Genomic DNA, 17301 nt, shown 5'->3' on the forward strand with positions numbered 1-17301 from the left:
CTCCGTGTTTGTAGGATGCAGAAAAAATAGCAAATGGGCAAAGCAGGTATATGTGTGAATCAAAACCAGAATGAGACTTACTGTGTAAACATATGGAGCCAAATCCAGCCCAAAATGTTGATCATTTGAAAAGAAAGAAGTGAAAGTGAATGTTTTGATTGCAGGGATTTAGATTTTTGAAAATAATGTCTCCATTTTCCTCAATAAGTCTTAATCAAAGTCCTTCCTGAAAGCATATATGGTAGTATTTCCAATTCGGCCTCACTTATCTCTGTACAAATCTTCTCGTGGACCAGAAATGTGGGGTGGGGAAGGGGGGGGGGGGGCACTGGTGACGTGATCATGCAGGCTCCTCTCTGATTGGCCAACACAGCAGTCTTGTGTCTGAAAAGCAGAGAAGGTGTAGAGATCTTCTCCATTAAGCACGGCAACTCCAACAAAATGAACAACCTCACTTTTGCTTTGTGTGTGTGGCATGTCTGCTCTTGGGGAGAATGGGTAATTTGTTTCTTTTTTAGGGGTCAGTGAGGTCACGACGGCTGTGGCTGAGGGGTAGAGTGGTCGTCCTCCGACCTGAAGGTCGGCGGTTCGATCCCCAGTCTGAACCTTCTGCATGCCGAAGTGTCCTTGGGCAAGATGCTGAACCCTCAATAGCCCCCCATAGAATAACGAAGTGCTGCAAGTAGATGCACTGTATGAATGTGTGTGTGAATGGGTGAATGTGAAACTGTATTGTAAAGCGCTTTGAGTGGTCTTCATCAGACTAGAAAAGCGCTATATAAATACAAATCCATTTACCATTTAAACTTTCATTATCTGCCATGTGTTACAATATGCTCACTGTCCATTTTCTCCTCAGCTGATGTGACACCATCTTCACGCTTTAAATCAGCTGAAGTTGGTGAAAACGTGACCTTGGACTGTTTCTATAAAGATGAGTCTACAGTGATGCTATACTGGTACAAACAGATTCTGGGACAGAATCCAAAGCTCATGTGTAAGTTCTACAAGCATGACAGCTCTGATAAAAATGGGTGCAAACTGAGTGATGAATTTAAGAATGATATGCGCTTTAAACCAGAAATTACCACAGGTAAAAATCATTTGAAGATCTCAGACGTGGAAATTTCAGACTCAGTAACTTACTTCTGCATAACAGGCTTTTTATACACGTATGAGTTTATGGAGGGCGTCACTGTCAGTGTGAAAGGTTCAGGGTCTAACATCCAGGCTCTGGAGCATCAGTCTGAGAGCATCCAGCCAGGAGGCTCTGTGACTCTCAGCTGTACAGTTCACACTGGGACCTGTGATGGAGAACACAGTGTTTACTGGTTCCAGAACTCTGAAGAACCTCAGCCAGGACTCATTTACACCCACGGAGACAGGAACGATCAGTGTGAGAGGAAACCAGACACACAGACAAACACATGTGTCTACAACTTGTCAATGGAGAGACTGAACCGTTCTCATGCTGGGACCTACTACTGTGCTGTCGCTGCATGTGGACACATTGTGTTTGGAGACGGCAGCAAAGTGGACTTTGAAGGTAACTAGAATTTTAGCCAAGATTGTGACATTTGTTAAATAGTGGTGGAAACCTCTGAAATGTCTCCTGATATCTGGCTCTCTGCAGAGGTGGTGGAGTAACTTCCCTTGGTGTATATCCTGAGTGCGACTTCGGCATTCACCACCCTGCTGAGTGTTCTACTGGCTTTCTCAATATGCATGATGAGGGTTACAGGTAAGTGCGACTATCTGTTTCTCATGATCCCAGTGATCATTATATGACATTAAAAAGCCACTCTGTCTTTTTAGATCCCCATGCTCCATCCTCCAAAATAAATGCAAAGGTAAAGATGAGCTGTTGTGTTACTGTTCAAACACTTGTGCACATTGTCTGTCATGGCCAACAACATGACTGACTGTTTCTCATGCACAGGATGAGCAGAATGAAGATGACCCCTGCTACATTGCTCACAGGGAGATACAGATGAACAGATCCAGAGGACAGAGGGATGATACCTGGAGTGAATGTGTGTACTTGAGTCAGAACAGTTCTGTAAATTAGATTTTTACCTCCATGTGAAACATGAAAATCTTCAGCTCATTATCATCTAAATAAAGCAAGTTTAATTTTATTTGTGTGTGCTTGACTCATTTCTACTGTGTCTGTGCATTCAAAGTAGTGCAGGTAACAGGGGACGACGTGCATCCTGCTGAAGCGTGACCTTTCTCATGAAGCCGAGCTTTCATTATTCACAGACCACAGCTATCTGTTGGAAACATGGTGACCACATGTCACGTACAAGCATTTTTTTAAAATTTACTTGTGGCCAGAAGTGTTAACACAACCTCACATTGCTTTAGTAAGGTTTGTGTGACTTACTATCATCGTGTGTACCAAATAATATGTTATGTGCTAAAGGGGCGGGGTCATTTGTTACAGGCTTATACATATTATGACATTAGACTGTATATAAAGTCTGGTCAGGAACATACATGTATGTATATACATTCACTTAATATAACTTCTGAATAACAGCCCTTTGGTGGGATTTATATAGAGAGTCATCAGCTCCTCCACAACAATTCCAGAGGTGACACTTATCTCAATGATCCATTAATGGCCATTCAAGCTTCCTTTTACTGTTCAGACCAATATACTAATTCATCTCTATGTGTGTTGTGGACCCAGGGTTACCGAGATGCAGACGACCTCCATTATGTTGCTTTGAATATTAATTCCCCAACAGGTCAAGACAACAGAGGGACAACAGAAAGTCTGAATGTGTGTACTCAGGCATAAAGCAGTAAAAGTGTGCAGTGCAGGAAACCAGATATGATGTTGTCGCACCTATGGGCTTTTTATACTAATACTGTTGTGTCCATAGTAAACCTGCCTGTTTGGAATGGATTGTTTTCTTGTCCTGTGTTAACGCCCCAATGCTTCTTCAGATGTATTCCTTGTAATAAGTGAGTCCTCCTCAATCACCATCCTACCTGGTTCATCTACACAAAGACTTTATACTTTCATACTGTTGGGCCTTGGTTCCAGTGTGCGCTCTTCAAAGTGCCATTCTAGTTGTTTTCTAAAATATATTGTAATGGCAGCATCATACATTCAGATTTTAATAAACTTAATTTTAATGGAGCACAGGTTCAGCAGAGCAAGAAGACAAACAGACGGTGACGGGAGTGAATCCGTCTACACCAGTGTAAAGCAGTAAAGCTGAATATCTTACACTTCCATCTATGCTGAATGTAAATTTTCTCTTTGCAAAACTAATTAAAGATTTTAAATCAGACGAATTTATTTGATGTTGTCAGTTGCCATATTTACTCTTCCTACTAAATATATAATATACTCCTTGAACTTAAGCCCAAGTTGTTTAACAATTTCCTACCTGACATGTGAGGATCTGTATTTAGCCTCCGTGTGGTCAAAAGACCGTCTGCTCTCTTTGTCTGAGCGCTTTCAAACAGGAAGTCTCTGCAGTGTCCTCACTACACCCCAGCAGACTACTTCACGTGAACAGCAATGAAAAGAACGGAAGTTGACAGAAAACTAAATCACCAATGCTCTCATCAAGCAGGGTTGATGTTACTCTAATGTTAGAATTGTTAACTCCACTAAAGAGGTTATGTTTTCACCCCTGTCTTGGCTGGTTGGCTGCTTGGGAGAAGGACAGGACATGGGCCAAGAAACAACCCATTCAATTGAGGTGCAGATCTGAACAAAAGGGGCTGATCCAGGATGTTTTCATCACTTCTCTTTAGTGCCTACATTTTTTAGTATTAGAACATTTTTTAATTTATTACATGATTTTATTGTTGACTTCAGACTTTTTGATACCAGGTGGTCCCTGTTGAAACCTGAGATCCTGCAGCACCAAAGGGGACCAGGTCTTTTCTGTTCAAGCCCCCCCCCCTTCTTTGTCAGACGGATCTCCGTCGAAAGATTGTTCCAAACTCCTTATCCTCTTTAAAGATACCTTTTATAGATGTGCTGTCTAAGTCCTTGGGGTCTGACTTCACCTCTAACTTTTATTAATATATTTCAATCTGACTCCTATCTTACCTACTATTTTTATTTATTTATGTTTGACGAAATATTATTTCACTCTTTTAATTGTTTGCCCTTAATTCTTCACCTTTAACTTGTAACCCTGTAACTGTCCTTCGAAACGTGCTATATGAATGACTGAATACAATGTAGGATTAGTAGTATTATGTACTCTAAAAAGAATCATATGGTGAGAGGCATCTGAAGCAGTTGAAGAACAAAGATTCATATCAGAGGTAGCAGTGATCATGTGATCAGTGTTGCCCTTCTGGCCAATCCACACAAGTCTTTACTCTGAAGAGAGGAGAAAGTGTCCGGCTGTTTGTCATTCAACACAACGATTTCAACATGATGACATCTCCGAAGTTCGTTCTCTACCTGACATGTTTCTTCTTGGGGAAAATGGGTGAGTTGTGTGTTTTTTAAATCTTCAGTCAGTCCTGATGCTGATTACGTTTTAATTTCTGTCACATAACATTAAGAGTTATTTGGCATTTCTCCTTTTTCTCTTCAGTTCAGATGCATCATTTTATCTTGACTGATCAAGATAGTGGATTTATATCAGCTGATGTTGGAGACAACTTGACTTTGAAGTGCTTCTATGAGGGGGGTGACAACATAATTTATTGGTACAAACACACACCAGGACAGAAACCTCAAATTATCTCAATGACGTACAAATTCTCTAGAGATTTTACTTTATTGCATGAATTCAAGTACAATCAACGCTTCACTCTGGAAACTATTGGTAATGCGAGTCACCTTAATATCTTCGATCTGCAGCTTTCAGACTCAGCAACTTACTACTGTTTAATGGATAAAAGATATGTGTTTGAGTTTATGGAGGGCGTCACTGTCAGTGTGAAAGGTTCAGGGTCTAACATCCAGGCTGTGGTGCATCAGTCTGAGAGCATCCAGCCAGGAGGCTCTGTGACTCTCAGCTGTACAGTTCACACTGGGACCTGTGATGGAGAACACAGTGTTTACTGGTTCAAGAACTCTGAAGAACCTCAGCCAGGACTCATCTACACCCACGAGAACAGGAACCATCAGTGTGAGAGGAAACCCGACACACAGACACACACCTGTTTCTACAACTTGTCAATGGAGAGACTGGACCGTTCTCGTGCTGGGACCTACTACTGTGCTGTTGCTGCATGTGGACACATTGTGTTTGGAGACAGGACCAAGCTGGAGTTTGATGGTGAGTCTCACGTGATGAATAGTGATCATTACTCCTTAAGTTAAACGTGTGTGACGTCTCCTGTCCTCTGGCTCTCTGCAGATGAGGTGGACTGGCTTGTGGTTTCCTTGAGTGTGACTTCAGCATTCACCACCCTGCTGAGTGTTCTACTGGCTTTCTCAATATGCATGATGAGGGTTACAGGTAAATGCTACTATCTGTTCCTCATGATCCCAGTGATCATGATATGACATTAAAAAGTCACTCTGTCTTTTCAGATCCCCATGCTCCATCCTCCAAAATAAATGCAAAGGTAAAGATGAGCTGTTGTGTTACTGTTCAAACACACATTGTCTGTCATGGCCAACAACATGACTGACTGTTTCTCATGCACAGGATGAGCAGAATGAAAACGACCCCTGCTACATTGCTCACAGGGAGATACAGATGAACAGATCCAGAGGACAGAGGGATGATACCTGGAGTGAATGTGTGTACTTGAGTGTGAGGCAGTAGAGCTGGACACCTTCTGTATTTGTCTCTGTGTTTAATCACCACATTATGTCTTTACTGACATCAGAACTGTCCTGCAAAGTAGATGTTTACCTCCGTGTGCAACATGTGAAGCTTCAGCTTGCTATCATCTAAATAAAACAAGTTTAATTTTATTTTGTGTGTGCATGAATCATTTCTACTGTGTCTCTGCATTCAAAGTAGTGCAGGTAACAGGGGAAGACGTGCATCCTGCTGAAGCGTGAGCTTTCTCATGAAGCCGAGCTATCATTATTCACACTACACAGCTATCTGTTGGAAACATGGTGACCAAATGTCAGATACAAGCAGGTTTTTGTAATTTACTTGTGGCCAGAAGTGTTAACACAACCTTGTGCACCAACCAAAAATGTTACCTGTAATGAGGCGGGGTCATTTGATACTAACTCCACCTTTCTGAAGTGAGGACGTTGGAGGCCTCAGGGAACTCAGAGATGCATATCTCAAAAAAACAATATAGGTGCCCAGTGCTAAAGCAACCACGAAAAAACAAAAAAACAGATCATGCTCAAAAGTGTCCTCTGATCTATAACTTCCTCGAACCGAAAACATAAACGGACGGTGCAGCCTTCAAAATGGCCACTTGTCAGTGTTTGACTTGCTCTGACTCTCTGTGGTGGATAAGGTGAGAGCACTGTGACTGTGAGCAGGTTTCCGCTGGTGGAAAATGAAGTCCTGTCGCTCTAACACAGGAAGACTGAAGTGTTAAACAAAGAGAGGTCATCTTTACAACAAATGCTGTGTGCAACGAAGGGATCTTTATACGACTGATTTCTATTATATAGTGTGACCCATGACAGGATTTTTTTGTGTCATTGCAACAACATTCATATAATCACTTCCTGTTTGGTTATTTGTCCCTTTTTTTTTTTTTTTTTTAAGTACAGCGTTTATTTCGGTTGCTGTAATGCTTTATACTGAGCTGAATAACAAAGCTTTTATTTTGAAAAGTTGACTGAATCTTGTGAAATAGCCGACATGTACAGTGTGACAAAATAACCAGGAAAGTAAATAATTCAAACTTATGACTCAATCATACAGGTGACAGTAATACAGCAAATTCAAACTACTATTCACACTGACTGTAAAATTGGAAACACAATCTGCTTGATCATGGATGCACATCATCTTCATTGCATCACAAGCGAACAGCTCACTCAAAACACGCATGTTTACAACAGGCACTGCACTAGTGTACGATATGTGCACATGAAAGGCTCAAGAGAAATTTACGTAGGTGGATAATTCAACTTTCTGTCACAAGGTGTAAGAGCAGTGGCGGCTGGTGAAATTTTTTTTGGGGGGGGCGCACTTGGGCGGCGCGGTTTAAATAGCCCACCGCAATGAGAGAAAAAAAACTCCGGGGTGCTCCGGTCCTGTGCTCCGGTCCGGACGTCCCCGGGGACGTGCTCCTCCGGGACCGTCCCCGGGGACGTGCTCCTCCGGGACCGTCCCCGGGGACGTCCCGGTCCCCGGGGAGGTGCTCCGGTGCTCCGGGAGGTGCTCCGGTCCCGGTCCCCGGACCGAGACCGGGTCGGAGACCGGGTCGGAGACCGGGTCGGAGACCGGGTCGTCCCCGGGGACGTCCCGGTCTCCGGAGCACCGGACGGAGGTGCACTTGGGGAGGTGCTCCGGTGCTCCGGGAGGTGCTCCGGTCGCCGGGACGTCCCCGGGGACGGTCACGGTCCCCGGGGAGGTGCTCCGGTGCTCCGGGAGGTGCTCCGGTCCCGGTCCCGGAGGAGCACGTCCCCATGCACGTTAACATGTGGTTAAAAATTTCAGCTGATTATTACTGATCGATAAAACTACACACACGACACAGTAAACAACAATGATTCTATCTGTCCACTGTCTGTCCTCTACCTGTCTCACTCAGTGCTCCGGGATCGGAGCTGCACCTCCGTGCAGATTAAAAGTATCTGCTAACTATGCAGCTCCTGTAGATCAGTGATAAGGTCTCTGATTGGACAGTCCTGTCAGCATGATGTATAAGAAACCCTTTCATTGGCTGTAGGCGCAAGTGAAGTGAAGTGGGTTTTTGACAGGGGCTTACGGTCTCCGGCACACATTTAACGCTTTAAAACAGTACATTTCTTATTAAATTATTTGATATATAATGTTTTTTGACATGTCATTTTTTTTTTTTTTTTTTTTTTTTTTCATCTCAAAATTGTAGGGTGGGCGGCGCCCCAGCGCCCTGTATGACGAACCGCCACTGTGTAAGAGGCAACAAGAGAAAAGTTCTCAGACCCTCTCGTTTGTTTGTGTCTCTGCGGTTTGAAACAGGATGTCCCCAGATCAGTAGCTTGAGGTTGGTTTGTTCACTGCACCGCGAGGGAGGGTTAACAATCTGTAATCCATTTAAAGGGAAATTTCACCAACTTTAGAAATCTTTACAAATCCATTCTGCGTCACGTGCATGCAGAATGTCTTCTCCACCCTGATGATGTCACCTGGGTTTTCTCATGTTTGGTTTCTCCAGTGGGGTTTGAAGAAGTGATCAGCTCACATTGGTCGCTGTGAAGCAGCGTGGTGTCACGTGGCTGAAACAGAGAACAGGGACGACCACCTGAGGAGCCTCATGCACGATGCTGCTTGAGGCTTCTACTTGTGATGTGACTTCATGAGGGAAGAAATATGTTTATTAAGTCTGAATTAAACCGTTTGTTTTCTCTTCTCAAGGAGATGTTGCCTTCACCAATCAGTTGTTGTCACAGATGGAAATAAATAATTGAAAAATGTCTTAAACTTCTGTGTTTTTTATTCTTGCTGAACCACTTTGACTTATTGTAATCAATCTGAAATGTTACACTTAAATGTTGTACTTATGAATTGCCACAGCAATTGCACAGACTTATTGAAGGGCCATGAATTATTGGATTTGATAGGTACAGCATCACCCATCTCCCGTCCCTGATTTATGTATCAGATGATTTTGTTCGCTCAGTAAATCAACATCAGGTGTCGCAATAAATGATAACCCCTGTTTGTTTGTTTTGTAGCTTTTTCTAATTTATTTATTTTTCGTTGCTATGTACACATGTACATGTCTATATTTTTATATTTTTGTAAAAAGCAATAACAAGCTTAATCAAAAAGCATGTTTAAAACAAGCATGAAAATAACTTCACAGTTTTATTAAGGAGAGTGTCAAATGGCAAAAAAACAAATAATGAATCTAACATTTCACATTTTGCCTGTGATATTTTTGAACTGTGATGGAAGCATTAAAGGTTCAGTGTGTAGAATTTAGTGACATCTACTGGTGAAGTCGCATATTGCAGATGGATATCCCTCACCTCACCCTCCCCTTCCAAACATGAAAGAGAACCTGTGGTAGCTTCAATTGTTCTAAAAACTCAAACAGTGTTTAGTTTGTCAACTCAGGGCTACAGTTAAAACATGGCGGCCTCCGGAGAGAGGACCCACTCCTGATAGGATTCAAAGTATTTGATTGTAAGGGCCAATTCTAGGATAAAGAAAAGAACAATTTGTACAATTCAGATGAAACACACAAGTGAAAATATCAGTGGGATTATTTTATATTCACTCTCTGCCAATAGACCCCTTTCCCCGAAATCTTACACGCTCAACCTTGTAGTTGAAATCACTTGCTAAAGTCAGAGCTTTAAAGACGAACTGAGCCGTTTGTGAAGTAAACCAAGAGACAAACAGTGAGACACAGCAAGAGAATCCCAGTTCTAATGATGGAGAGCCAAACCAAGGTTCTCATCTGTGCCGTTTGGTCGTCTGGGACCAGCAGCTCGCTTCCGCTGCCGAACAGTATCTCGCCACAGGAGGCCACAGTAGTAGGTAGTAGGTCCCGGCGTCAGAGGCCCTGAGGTCGGTCCTCTGCAGGTGGTATGAACAGCTGTGTGATGGAGACCCCGGTACAGAGATGCGTTCACACTGATCACCATGTGTGTGAAGGATGCCGTGGCGAGACCCGCGTCTGAACCAGTAAACGTTGTGTTCTCCATCACAGGTCCCAGTGAGAACTGTACAGTTGAGAGTCACAGAGCCTCCTTGGGGAACGGTCTCAGATACAGGCCCCTGGACAATATCCTCATGTTCCTGGAGTCTGGTTCCTAAATTACATGTATTTGTGACAATTGAGTATTTTATATTAGTAAACTACTTTTTCTGAGACAATTTAATAAGAATGAATGCTGACAATAAGCACTATGAACAGTACATACACATAATAATTCGAATTGCCTAAAACTTTTCCAACAATCTGCAATTTGGACCGACTTGTTGCACCAAAAAATCAGAGTGAAGAGGAGAAATCTGAGAGCAGGTCAGTCATGTGTGTACAGAAGCACTGCTCTCAAAGTGTAAAACCACGCTCTTGAATAATGACAGGAAAACAACTAAGATTTGAACACTAGCAATCCAGATGATACTTCCAGTGATAAATCATTAATTATAATATCTAATGACCAATGACATGCGAAGGAATGTAAAAGCCCCCACCAACCTCTGACACTTAAAAAGACCCCCTCTCCAAAATCCAACATGTTGGAGTGCGAGCCTCCGCAGAAGTACGAAGCCGAATCTGAGAGTTGGACGTCAGAGATGTGTAAATGATTCTTCCCTTCCTCCCTCCGCACAGAGAAACGAGGATTCTCCTCCAACCAGTGGAAGACTTTAGACGGCTCATCATGTTTGTAAACACTAGACAGGAGCTCCGGTCTGAATCCTAATGTTTGTCTGTACCAGGAGAAGTGCATCAACACCTGACTGTCGTAGGAGCAGCGTAGAGTCACGTTGTCCCCAACGCTGACCGATACAACACCAGTGTCCTGCTCGACTGCAGCCGACTGGATCACGGCTGACAGGTGAACTGGGTGAAGAAAAGATAAAACGTTACCACAGCAGTAGAGAGCATTCAGTTTTCAGCCTCACTCAGGACCACAGACGCAATTGATCTTGTATCCAGACACTTACATACAACACAGACCAAGGTAGGCAGGTGCATCGTCTCAAAGCTCTTGGGAAATGAACATTTTGTGCAAAAAGAGCAGACAACAGCGTAAAAATTAGGTTGCAGCTGATTGGCTGTTAAGAAGGTCAGTCTGCGTGACACTTTAAACATCCGACAGGACCCCGGCAGGAAGTGAGTCATTCCACTCCACCAAGTTGTGATTTACTTTCATTTGCTCCATTTCAATTTAATAAATGTGAAATATCTCCATTTGATGACTGGACAAACCCCAAAGGTCATGTTTAGAATGGTATGTATAGTGTTTATATATAAATAGTGACATCATCAAGAAGTCTTAAGTTTATATCCTTGTCATTTGAGGCATCTCCGCTTCCTGGACTAAAGGCACGACCTAAAACTTATATAGATGGAAAAAAAAATGATGATCATATGGCAGGAATGTTGTCATCACAATGTCACTATGAAGCCAGACAATGACGTCATATTTTGTAATAACGTTTTAACTTTTGCAACCAGTAACAGTTGAGTCACATACATATCTATATATATATAGATATATATTCTGACTCTTTTTTTTTATTACGGACTATTTGACTGATTCTCATAATATAACTTGTGATATAACAACTTTCTTTTCATAAAGTTAAGACTTTTTCTCTCATAAAATCTCAACTTTACTCTGTTGATACTACAACTATATTTTCATCAACCATTTCAATGCAAGTTACTCTTAAACTGACCAATCACAATAAAAACTGTTTGGAAAATGGAAACCTTCTTAAAAAGTGCAGGGATGAGGAAAGTGGATAATATATAACCAAATCCTGTGTAACATGCATCAAATACATGATGACAGTCCTGTGTATTGTCAGCCTGTTCCCCGCCTCTTTACACTGAGACCACTTGTCCTTGAAACACAGATCAGTGACGAACATTACAGCAGTGCTGTCGCACCATGCGCACGACAATGAACTTCACCCTCCTGTCAGCTATACTCTGGATCCTCAGTAAGTACATCTATTTCTTCTCAATATATCAACAGCCAACTTTTATGATTTTTAATGGTTTCAATCTATTGTGTTGACTTAGTTTTAGTCTCCTTCATCCACTTTGTTATTAGGCCTCTTTTGCAGTATCTGTTGGACCTAGTGTTTAGACAAAACAGCGGTTAGCCTAAGACTGATAGAGAGACACTCCACAAATTGACTCAAGCTATTTAGCCATCTTGACTTTGAAGGCTTATAATACTCCTTTCTCCCCCGATACATCAGGTAAAATGATAATTAATATTTTTGACATCATCCGTCTCCAGGAAAAACTTCACCCTGCAAGATTTCCCTTAAAACAGCCTCTCTACCCAAACGGGAAAATGTCAGAATCTTGTTTGTTTCAGGTTGGATCTCTATCTCACGTTGTGAATTTCTCGTTGTGGAGGTCCAGACCGGTGAAGAGGTCACGCTGCTGTGTACCAACTACACCAGTTCCCCCTCTCACATAATATGGTTCAGACTGGAAAACGGATCCAACACCAGTCTCATCTCCTCCATGCTCTCCCATGACACAGGTGCATCGTACTTCGATGGGTTTGAAGAAGAAAAGTTTATCATGACGTCCAACATCAGTAACGTCTTTCTCCAAATCAAACAAGTGGATTTATCTGACTCCGGACTCTATATATGTGGCTATAACTCGGAAACCGACTCCAGAAAATTTCCAGCAGTTTACAGTGCAACGTATTTAAAGGTTAAAGGTAAGATCGCTGCAGTGTTTTGCCTTTGTTTTGTTATAGGGGAAATAGATTTTATGCTTTAAATAGACATTAAAGACCTGGTCTGAACTAAACTACTACTAAGATCCTGCAAAAAGAAGCCGAAGCGTCTTGATCGCCCCATATAGGTCGTAAACTTTGATTCCTCTGTGTTAGTGGATGGGACATGGATCAAACTGAAAAGTTAAAATACACATGAAATTATATTTTCCTGTTTGTTTTATACAACGTTAGTAGTTGATAAGAAAATGATTGCATGTTTAGATCTAAAGAAATGTAATCACTGCTGAAGACTTTGTGATGGTGATAGCATTTGTCTGCACCATAGACTGTATAAAAAGATGAACAACATGACAGCACCATGAAAGTTAGGCAAAAGCCCCCTCCATGATAGCAAATTGGATATGGACCAAAATAGGATAGATGGTTTCTGTCATTTGAGGTAGTTGTAATCACACTGATGTATGCTCAAGTGTTTTGTTATTTATTTTCTGATGCTTTAAAGATGAGGTGAAAAGTAACGTGAAACAGTCTGATGAACAAGCAAATCTGATCATCGAGATCCTCATGGGTGGTCTGATTATCATCCTCATTATAATCATCTTCGCTCTGGTTCTTAAAATCTGGAAACTTCATACAGGTATTTATGTGTTTTTATTCCAACTTGGCCAATACAAAGCTCCCTGACTCCTGACAAGATGTATTGTTTCTGTCACTTAGCACATAAAGAGGCACAGGATCCACAAGACAGTAAGGTAATCAAACTTGAACCATAAATTAACATTGATCCAAGTCTTTCAGTCATCAAGTAGTGGTTTCATGTAATGACACACAGACAGCTCAGGGTCATATAAGTCATTGAATACTTCCATTTACAGAATGTGGGCTCTGACGACCTGAACTACGCAGGACTGAGTTTCCTTCCAAGAGCAGAGCGGAGCAGAAGGCCGGCTAGAGAGAGAGAGCCGGAGCCTAATGTTGTCTACGCCACCACCATGCACTCAAGAAACCACCGGAACTGAAGCTCAGAGAGGAACTGAGGCGTTGTCGTCAGTCTGCTTTTGGGCTTTTGTGCTGTTTGTGGATGGGAGCAGTTGCCATCACTGTGACAAGATGTTGTGAAAAATAATTGTGATATCTATGCCACAATTTAAAATCATACTTTAACTCAACTCTTTATCTTCTCATTGTACATGTGTATCTTGATGCAAAAGTAAAACAGCAAAAGGCTGGAAAAGGTGTTGATGACTGTCCAGAGTTTTGTTTTAGTCACAACCTCAGGGGGATGTCCGGAGAATGGGGGCCGGACTTCCTGCAGTGTTTGCCTTTCATACATGAACAAAGCAGGAGATTTTCTGCTCATATTGTTTATCAAGCAGTATTGTTGTAATCATGATCCACCACCACTATCTAATATCAGGGTCCCCCTTTACGATCACTATCCATCACCAAGATCAGATGCCACCATGATACACATCTTCAATTAAATTGAAATCTGTTACCACCATCACCCAGGTGGAAGTCTGCAGTCTGGTGGAACATCACTTGTTTGACAGGAAGCGACAGGGTGGTCAAGGGTTTGGGCCAAAGGTTGACTCTGACTAATTCACTGCTACAGAGTCGTTTCAGAAATACAACAGCTGCTGTGTCACTATTGCTGCCATTTGCTTCAGCCCCTCCGACACCCCAGCACCCACCTGTAGGTTATGATTGTTTGTTCATCACTTCCATCATATCTAGGTAATCATATCTGGGGGAGTGATTAAGTCGGAGCCTTTAGTCCTCAAACAATGCCCTGTTCTACTGCTTCAATAAACATTTGAACGCAAGTTGTCTGACAGAACTTCATTTAATCCCCTGCGTGTCTACGACATTACACATCTGCCACAACTACAGGAAGACTGGCCTTCGACTCGATGCACCATAACCACAAACAATGCCTTGGTGTTTCCATTCAGTGACATCAATGGCTCCACCACAGCAGCGTTCTAATTCAGTGACCTTAGCTTAACTTATGTTCTTAAATTGGCTTAATTTACCTTCCACATGAGTCTTAGCAGTGTAGGTTTTCACAGGATCGCCACATAGGGATTTAGTTTTCGATGGAAAGATTTCAAATGATGGAACCAACATGCAGACTAGATTAAATACCAAATATGATTCAGTTAAGTTTCAGTTACATGTGTCGCCTAGAAACTGCTGCTGAAATGGTTCAGCTGTCTAAGTTCACTAACCACATCAGAACACTAAATTATTCAACGTAAAAATACAATAAAAAAGGTTTACGCCTTACTTAAATGTCAAGCATTGAAAATACTACAGCGCAAACTAGTACTTGATAAGAAAAGTATTATATGTTGACATCTAAAGAAATGTAATCTCTGCTGAAGTCTTTGTGATGGTGATAGCATTTGTCTTCACCATAGTTTTTGGAGACGGGACCAAGCTGGAGTTTGATGGTGAGTCTCACGTGATGAATAGTGATCATTACTCCTTAGGTTAAAAGTGTGTGACGTCTCCTGTCCTCTGGCTCTCTGCAGATGAGGTGGACTGGCTGGTGGTTTGCTTGAGTGCGACCTCAGCAATCACCACCCTGCTAAGTGTTTTACTGGCTTTTATCAATATGCATGATGAGGGTTACAGGTAAATGCGACTATCTGTTCCTCATGATCCCAGTGATCATTATATGACATTAAAAAGTCTGTCTGTCTTTTCAGATCCCCATGTCCATCCTCCAAAATAAATGAAAGGTAAAGATGAGCTGTTGTGTTACTGTTCAAACACTTGTGCACATTATCTGTCATGGCCAACAACATGACTGACTGTTTCTCATGCACAGGATGAGCAGAATGAAGACGACCCCTGCTACATTGCTCGCAGGGAGATACAGATGAACAGATCCAGAGGACAGAGGGATGAAACCTGGAGTGAATGTGTGTACTTGAGTGTGAGGCAGTAGAGCTGGACACCTTCTGTGTTTGTCTCTGAGTTTAATCACCACATTATGTCTTTACTGACATCAGTCTTGTAAATTTGATATTTACCTCTTTGTGAAACATGTAGAGCTTCAGTTTGCTATTATCTATAAATAAAACAAGTTTGATTTTATTTGTGTGTGCATGACTCATTTCTAATGTGTCTCTGCATTCAAAGTAGTGCAGGTAACAGTGGACGACGTGCATCCTGCTGAAGCCTGAGCTTTCTCATGAAGCCTGAGCTTTCATTTGTAGTAGAAAATTAACTCAGCAAGGTTGAAAAAGTATTTTGTATAAGTGTTTGAAGCCTTCTCAAGAGATTTTTATGACTTGTATTTACATACAACAAATGGTTGATGACTTGAGCTGTTTTATGGTCGGAACTGTTTATGACGTCAATATAGTAAGACCTTGTGCGACTTAATTACCCATCAAAGGAAGGAGTGTATATCTTCTTATCACCTCAGGAACACATGTGAATCAGCTGTTATGTTTAGTTTCCTGTCCTTCCCCCACCTATGGGAACCTGTCTGGATTGGCTCAGAGAGACAGCCCTATCCCCTGGTATATAAGATCTGTGTATCTGACTGTTCTGCATCTTCACTCTGAGTTCTTTGGGACTCCCTGTGTTGATCCTTTCTGCAGAAAGCCCCTTATTAAATACACGTAGATAACTTTGTTGTTTCCAGCCTCTTGTATCTCCAGATTTCCATCACACATTATTCACAGACAACAGCTATCTGTTGGAAACATGGTGACCACATGTCATATACAAGCAGTTTTTGTATAATTTACTTGTGGCCAGAAATGTTAACACAACCTCACATTGCTTTAGTAAGGTTTGTGTGACTTACTATCACTGTGTGTACCAACCAATATGTTATGTGCTAAAGGGGCGGGGTCATCTGGTACAGGCTTACACACATTATGACATTAGACTGTATATAAAGTCTGGTCAGGAACATATATATGTATATACATTCACTAAATATAACTTCTGAATAACAGAACCTTTGGTGGGATTTATATAGAGAGTCATCAGCTCCCCCACAACAAATCCAGAGGTGACACTTATCTCAATGATCCATTAATGGACATTCAAACTTCCTTTTACTGTTCAGACCAATATCCTAAATCGTCTCTATGTGTGTTTTGGACCCAGGGTGACCAAGATGCAGACGACCTCCATTATGTTGCTTTGACTATTAACTTCCCCAACAGGTCAAGACGATAGAGGGACAACAGAAGGTCTGAATGTGTGTACTCAGGCATAAAGCAGTGAAAGTGTGCAGTGCAGGAAACCAGAAATTATGTTGTTGCACCTGTGGGCTTTTTATACTAATACTGTCGTGTCTATAGTAAACCTGCCTGTTTGGAATGGACTGTTTTATTGTCCTGTGTTAACGCCCCAATGCTACTTCAGATGTATTCCTTGTAATTAGTGAGTCCTCCTCAAACACCATCCTACCTGGTTTATCTGCACAAAGATTTTATGCTTTCATACTGTTGGGCCTTGGTGCCAGTGTGCACTCTTCAAAGTGCCATTCTATTTTATTCTCTAAAACATATTGTAATGGCAGCATCATACATTCAGATTTTTAATAAAATTAATTTTAATGGAGCACAGCTTCAGCAGAGCAAGAAGACAAACAGACAGTGACAGGAGTGAACGGTGTACACCAGTGTAAAGAAGTAGAGCTGAACATCTCCATACATGGGGCGGCTGTGGCTGAGGGGTTGAGTGGTCGTCCTCCAACCTGAAGGTCGGCGGTTCAATCCCAATTCTGACCCATCTGCATGCTGAAGTGTCCT

At 41.9% G+C, this 17301-nt stretch overlaps 1 protein-coding gene and 2 pseudogenes across 1 annotated transcript; 2 read left to right on the forward strand and 1 right to left on the reverse strand.

The window, feature by feature from the left end:
- The first annotated feature begins 494 nt into the window (after positions 1-494).
- Positions 495-2814, forward strand: LOC133028845 (uncharacterized; annotated as a pseudogene).
- A 1597-nt stretch (positions 2815-4411) lies between these two features.
- Positions 4412-5497, forward strand: LOC133028846 (uncharacterized). The gene is made up of 3 exons (XM_061095875.1): positions 4412-4469; positions 4578-5267; positions 5349-5497. The coding sequence occupies exons 1-3, from the start codon at positions 4412-4414 to the stop codon at positions 5495-5497; spliced, it is 897 nt and encodes a 298-aa protein (XP_060951858.1).
- Positions 5498-9426: 3929 nt separating this feature from the next.
- Positions 9427-10779, reverse strand: LOC133028847 (immunoglobulin kappa light chain-like; annotated as a pseudogene).
- Between the last annotated feature and the right edge of the window lie 6522 nt (positions 10780-17301).

Source organism: Limanda limanda, chromosome 22 (genome assembly GCF_963576545.1).
Source record: "Limanda limanda chromosome 22, fLimLim1.1, whole genome shotgun sequence".
NCBI classification, from domain to species: domain Eukaryota; kingdom Metazoa; phylum Chordata; class Actinopteri; order Pleuronectiformes; family Pleuronectidae; genus Limanda; species Limanda limanda.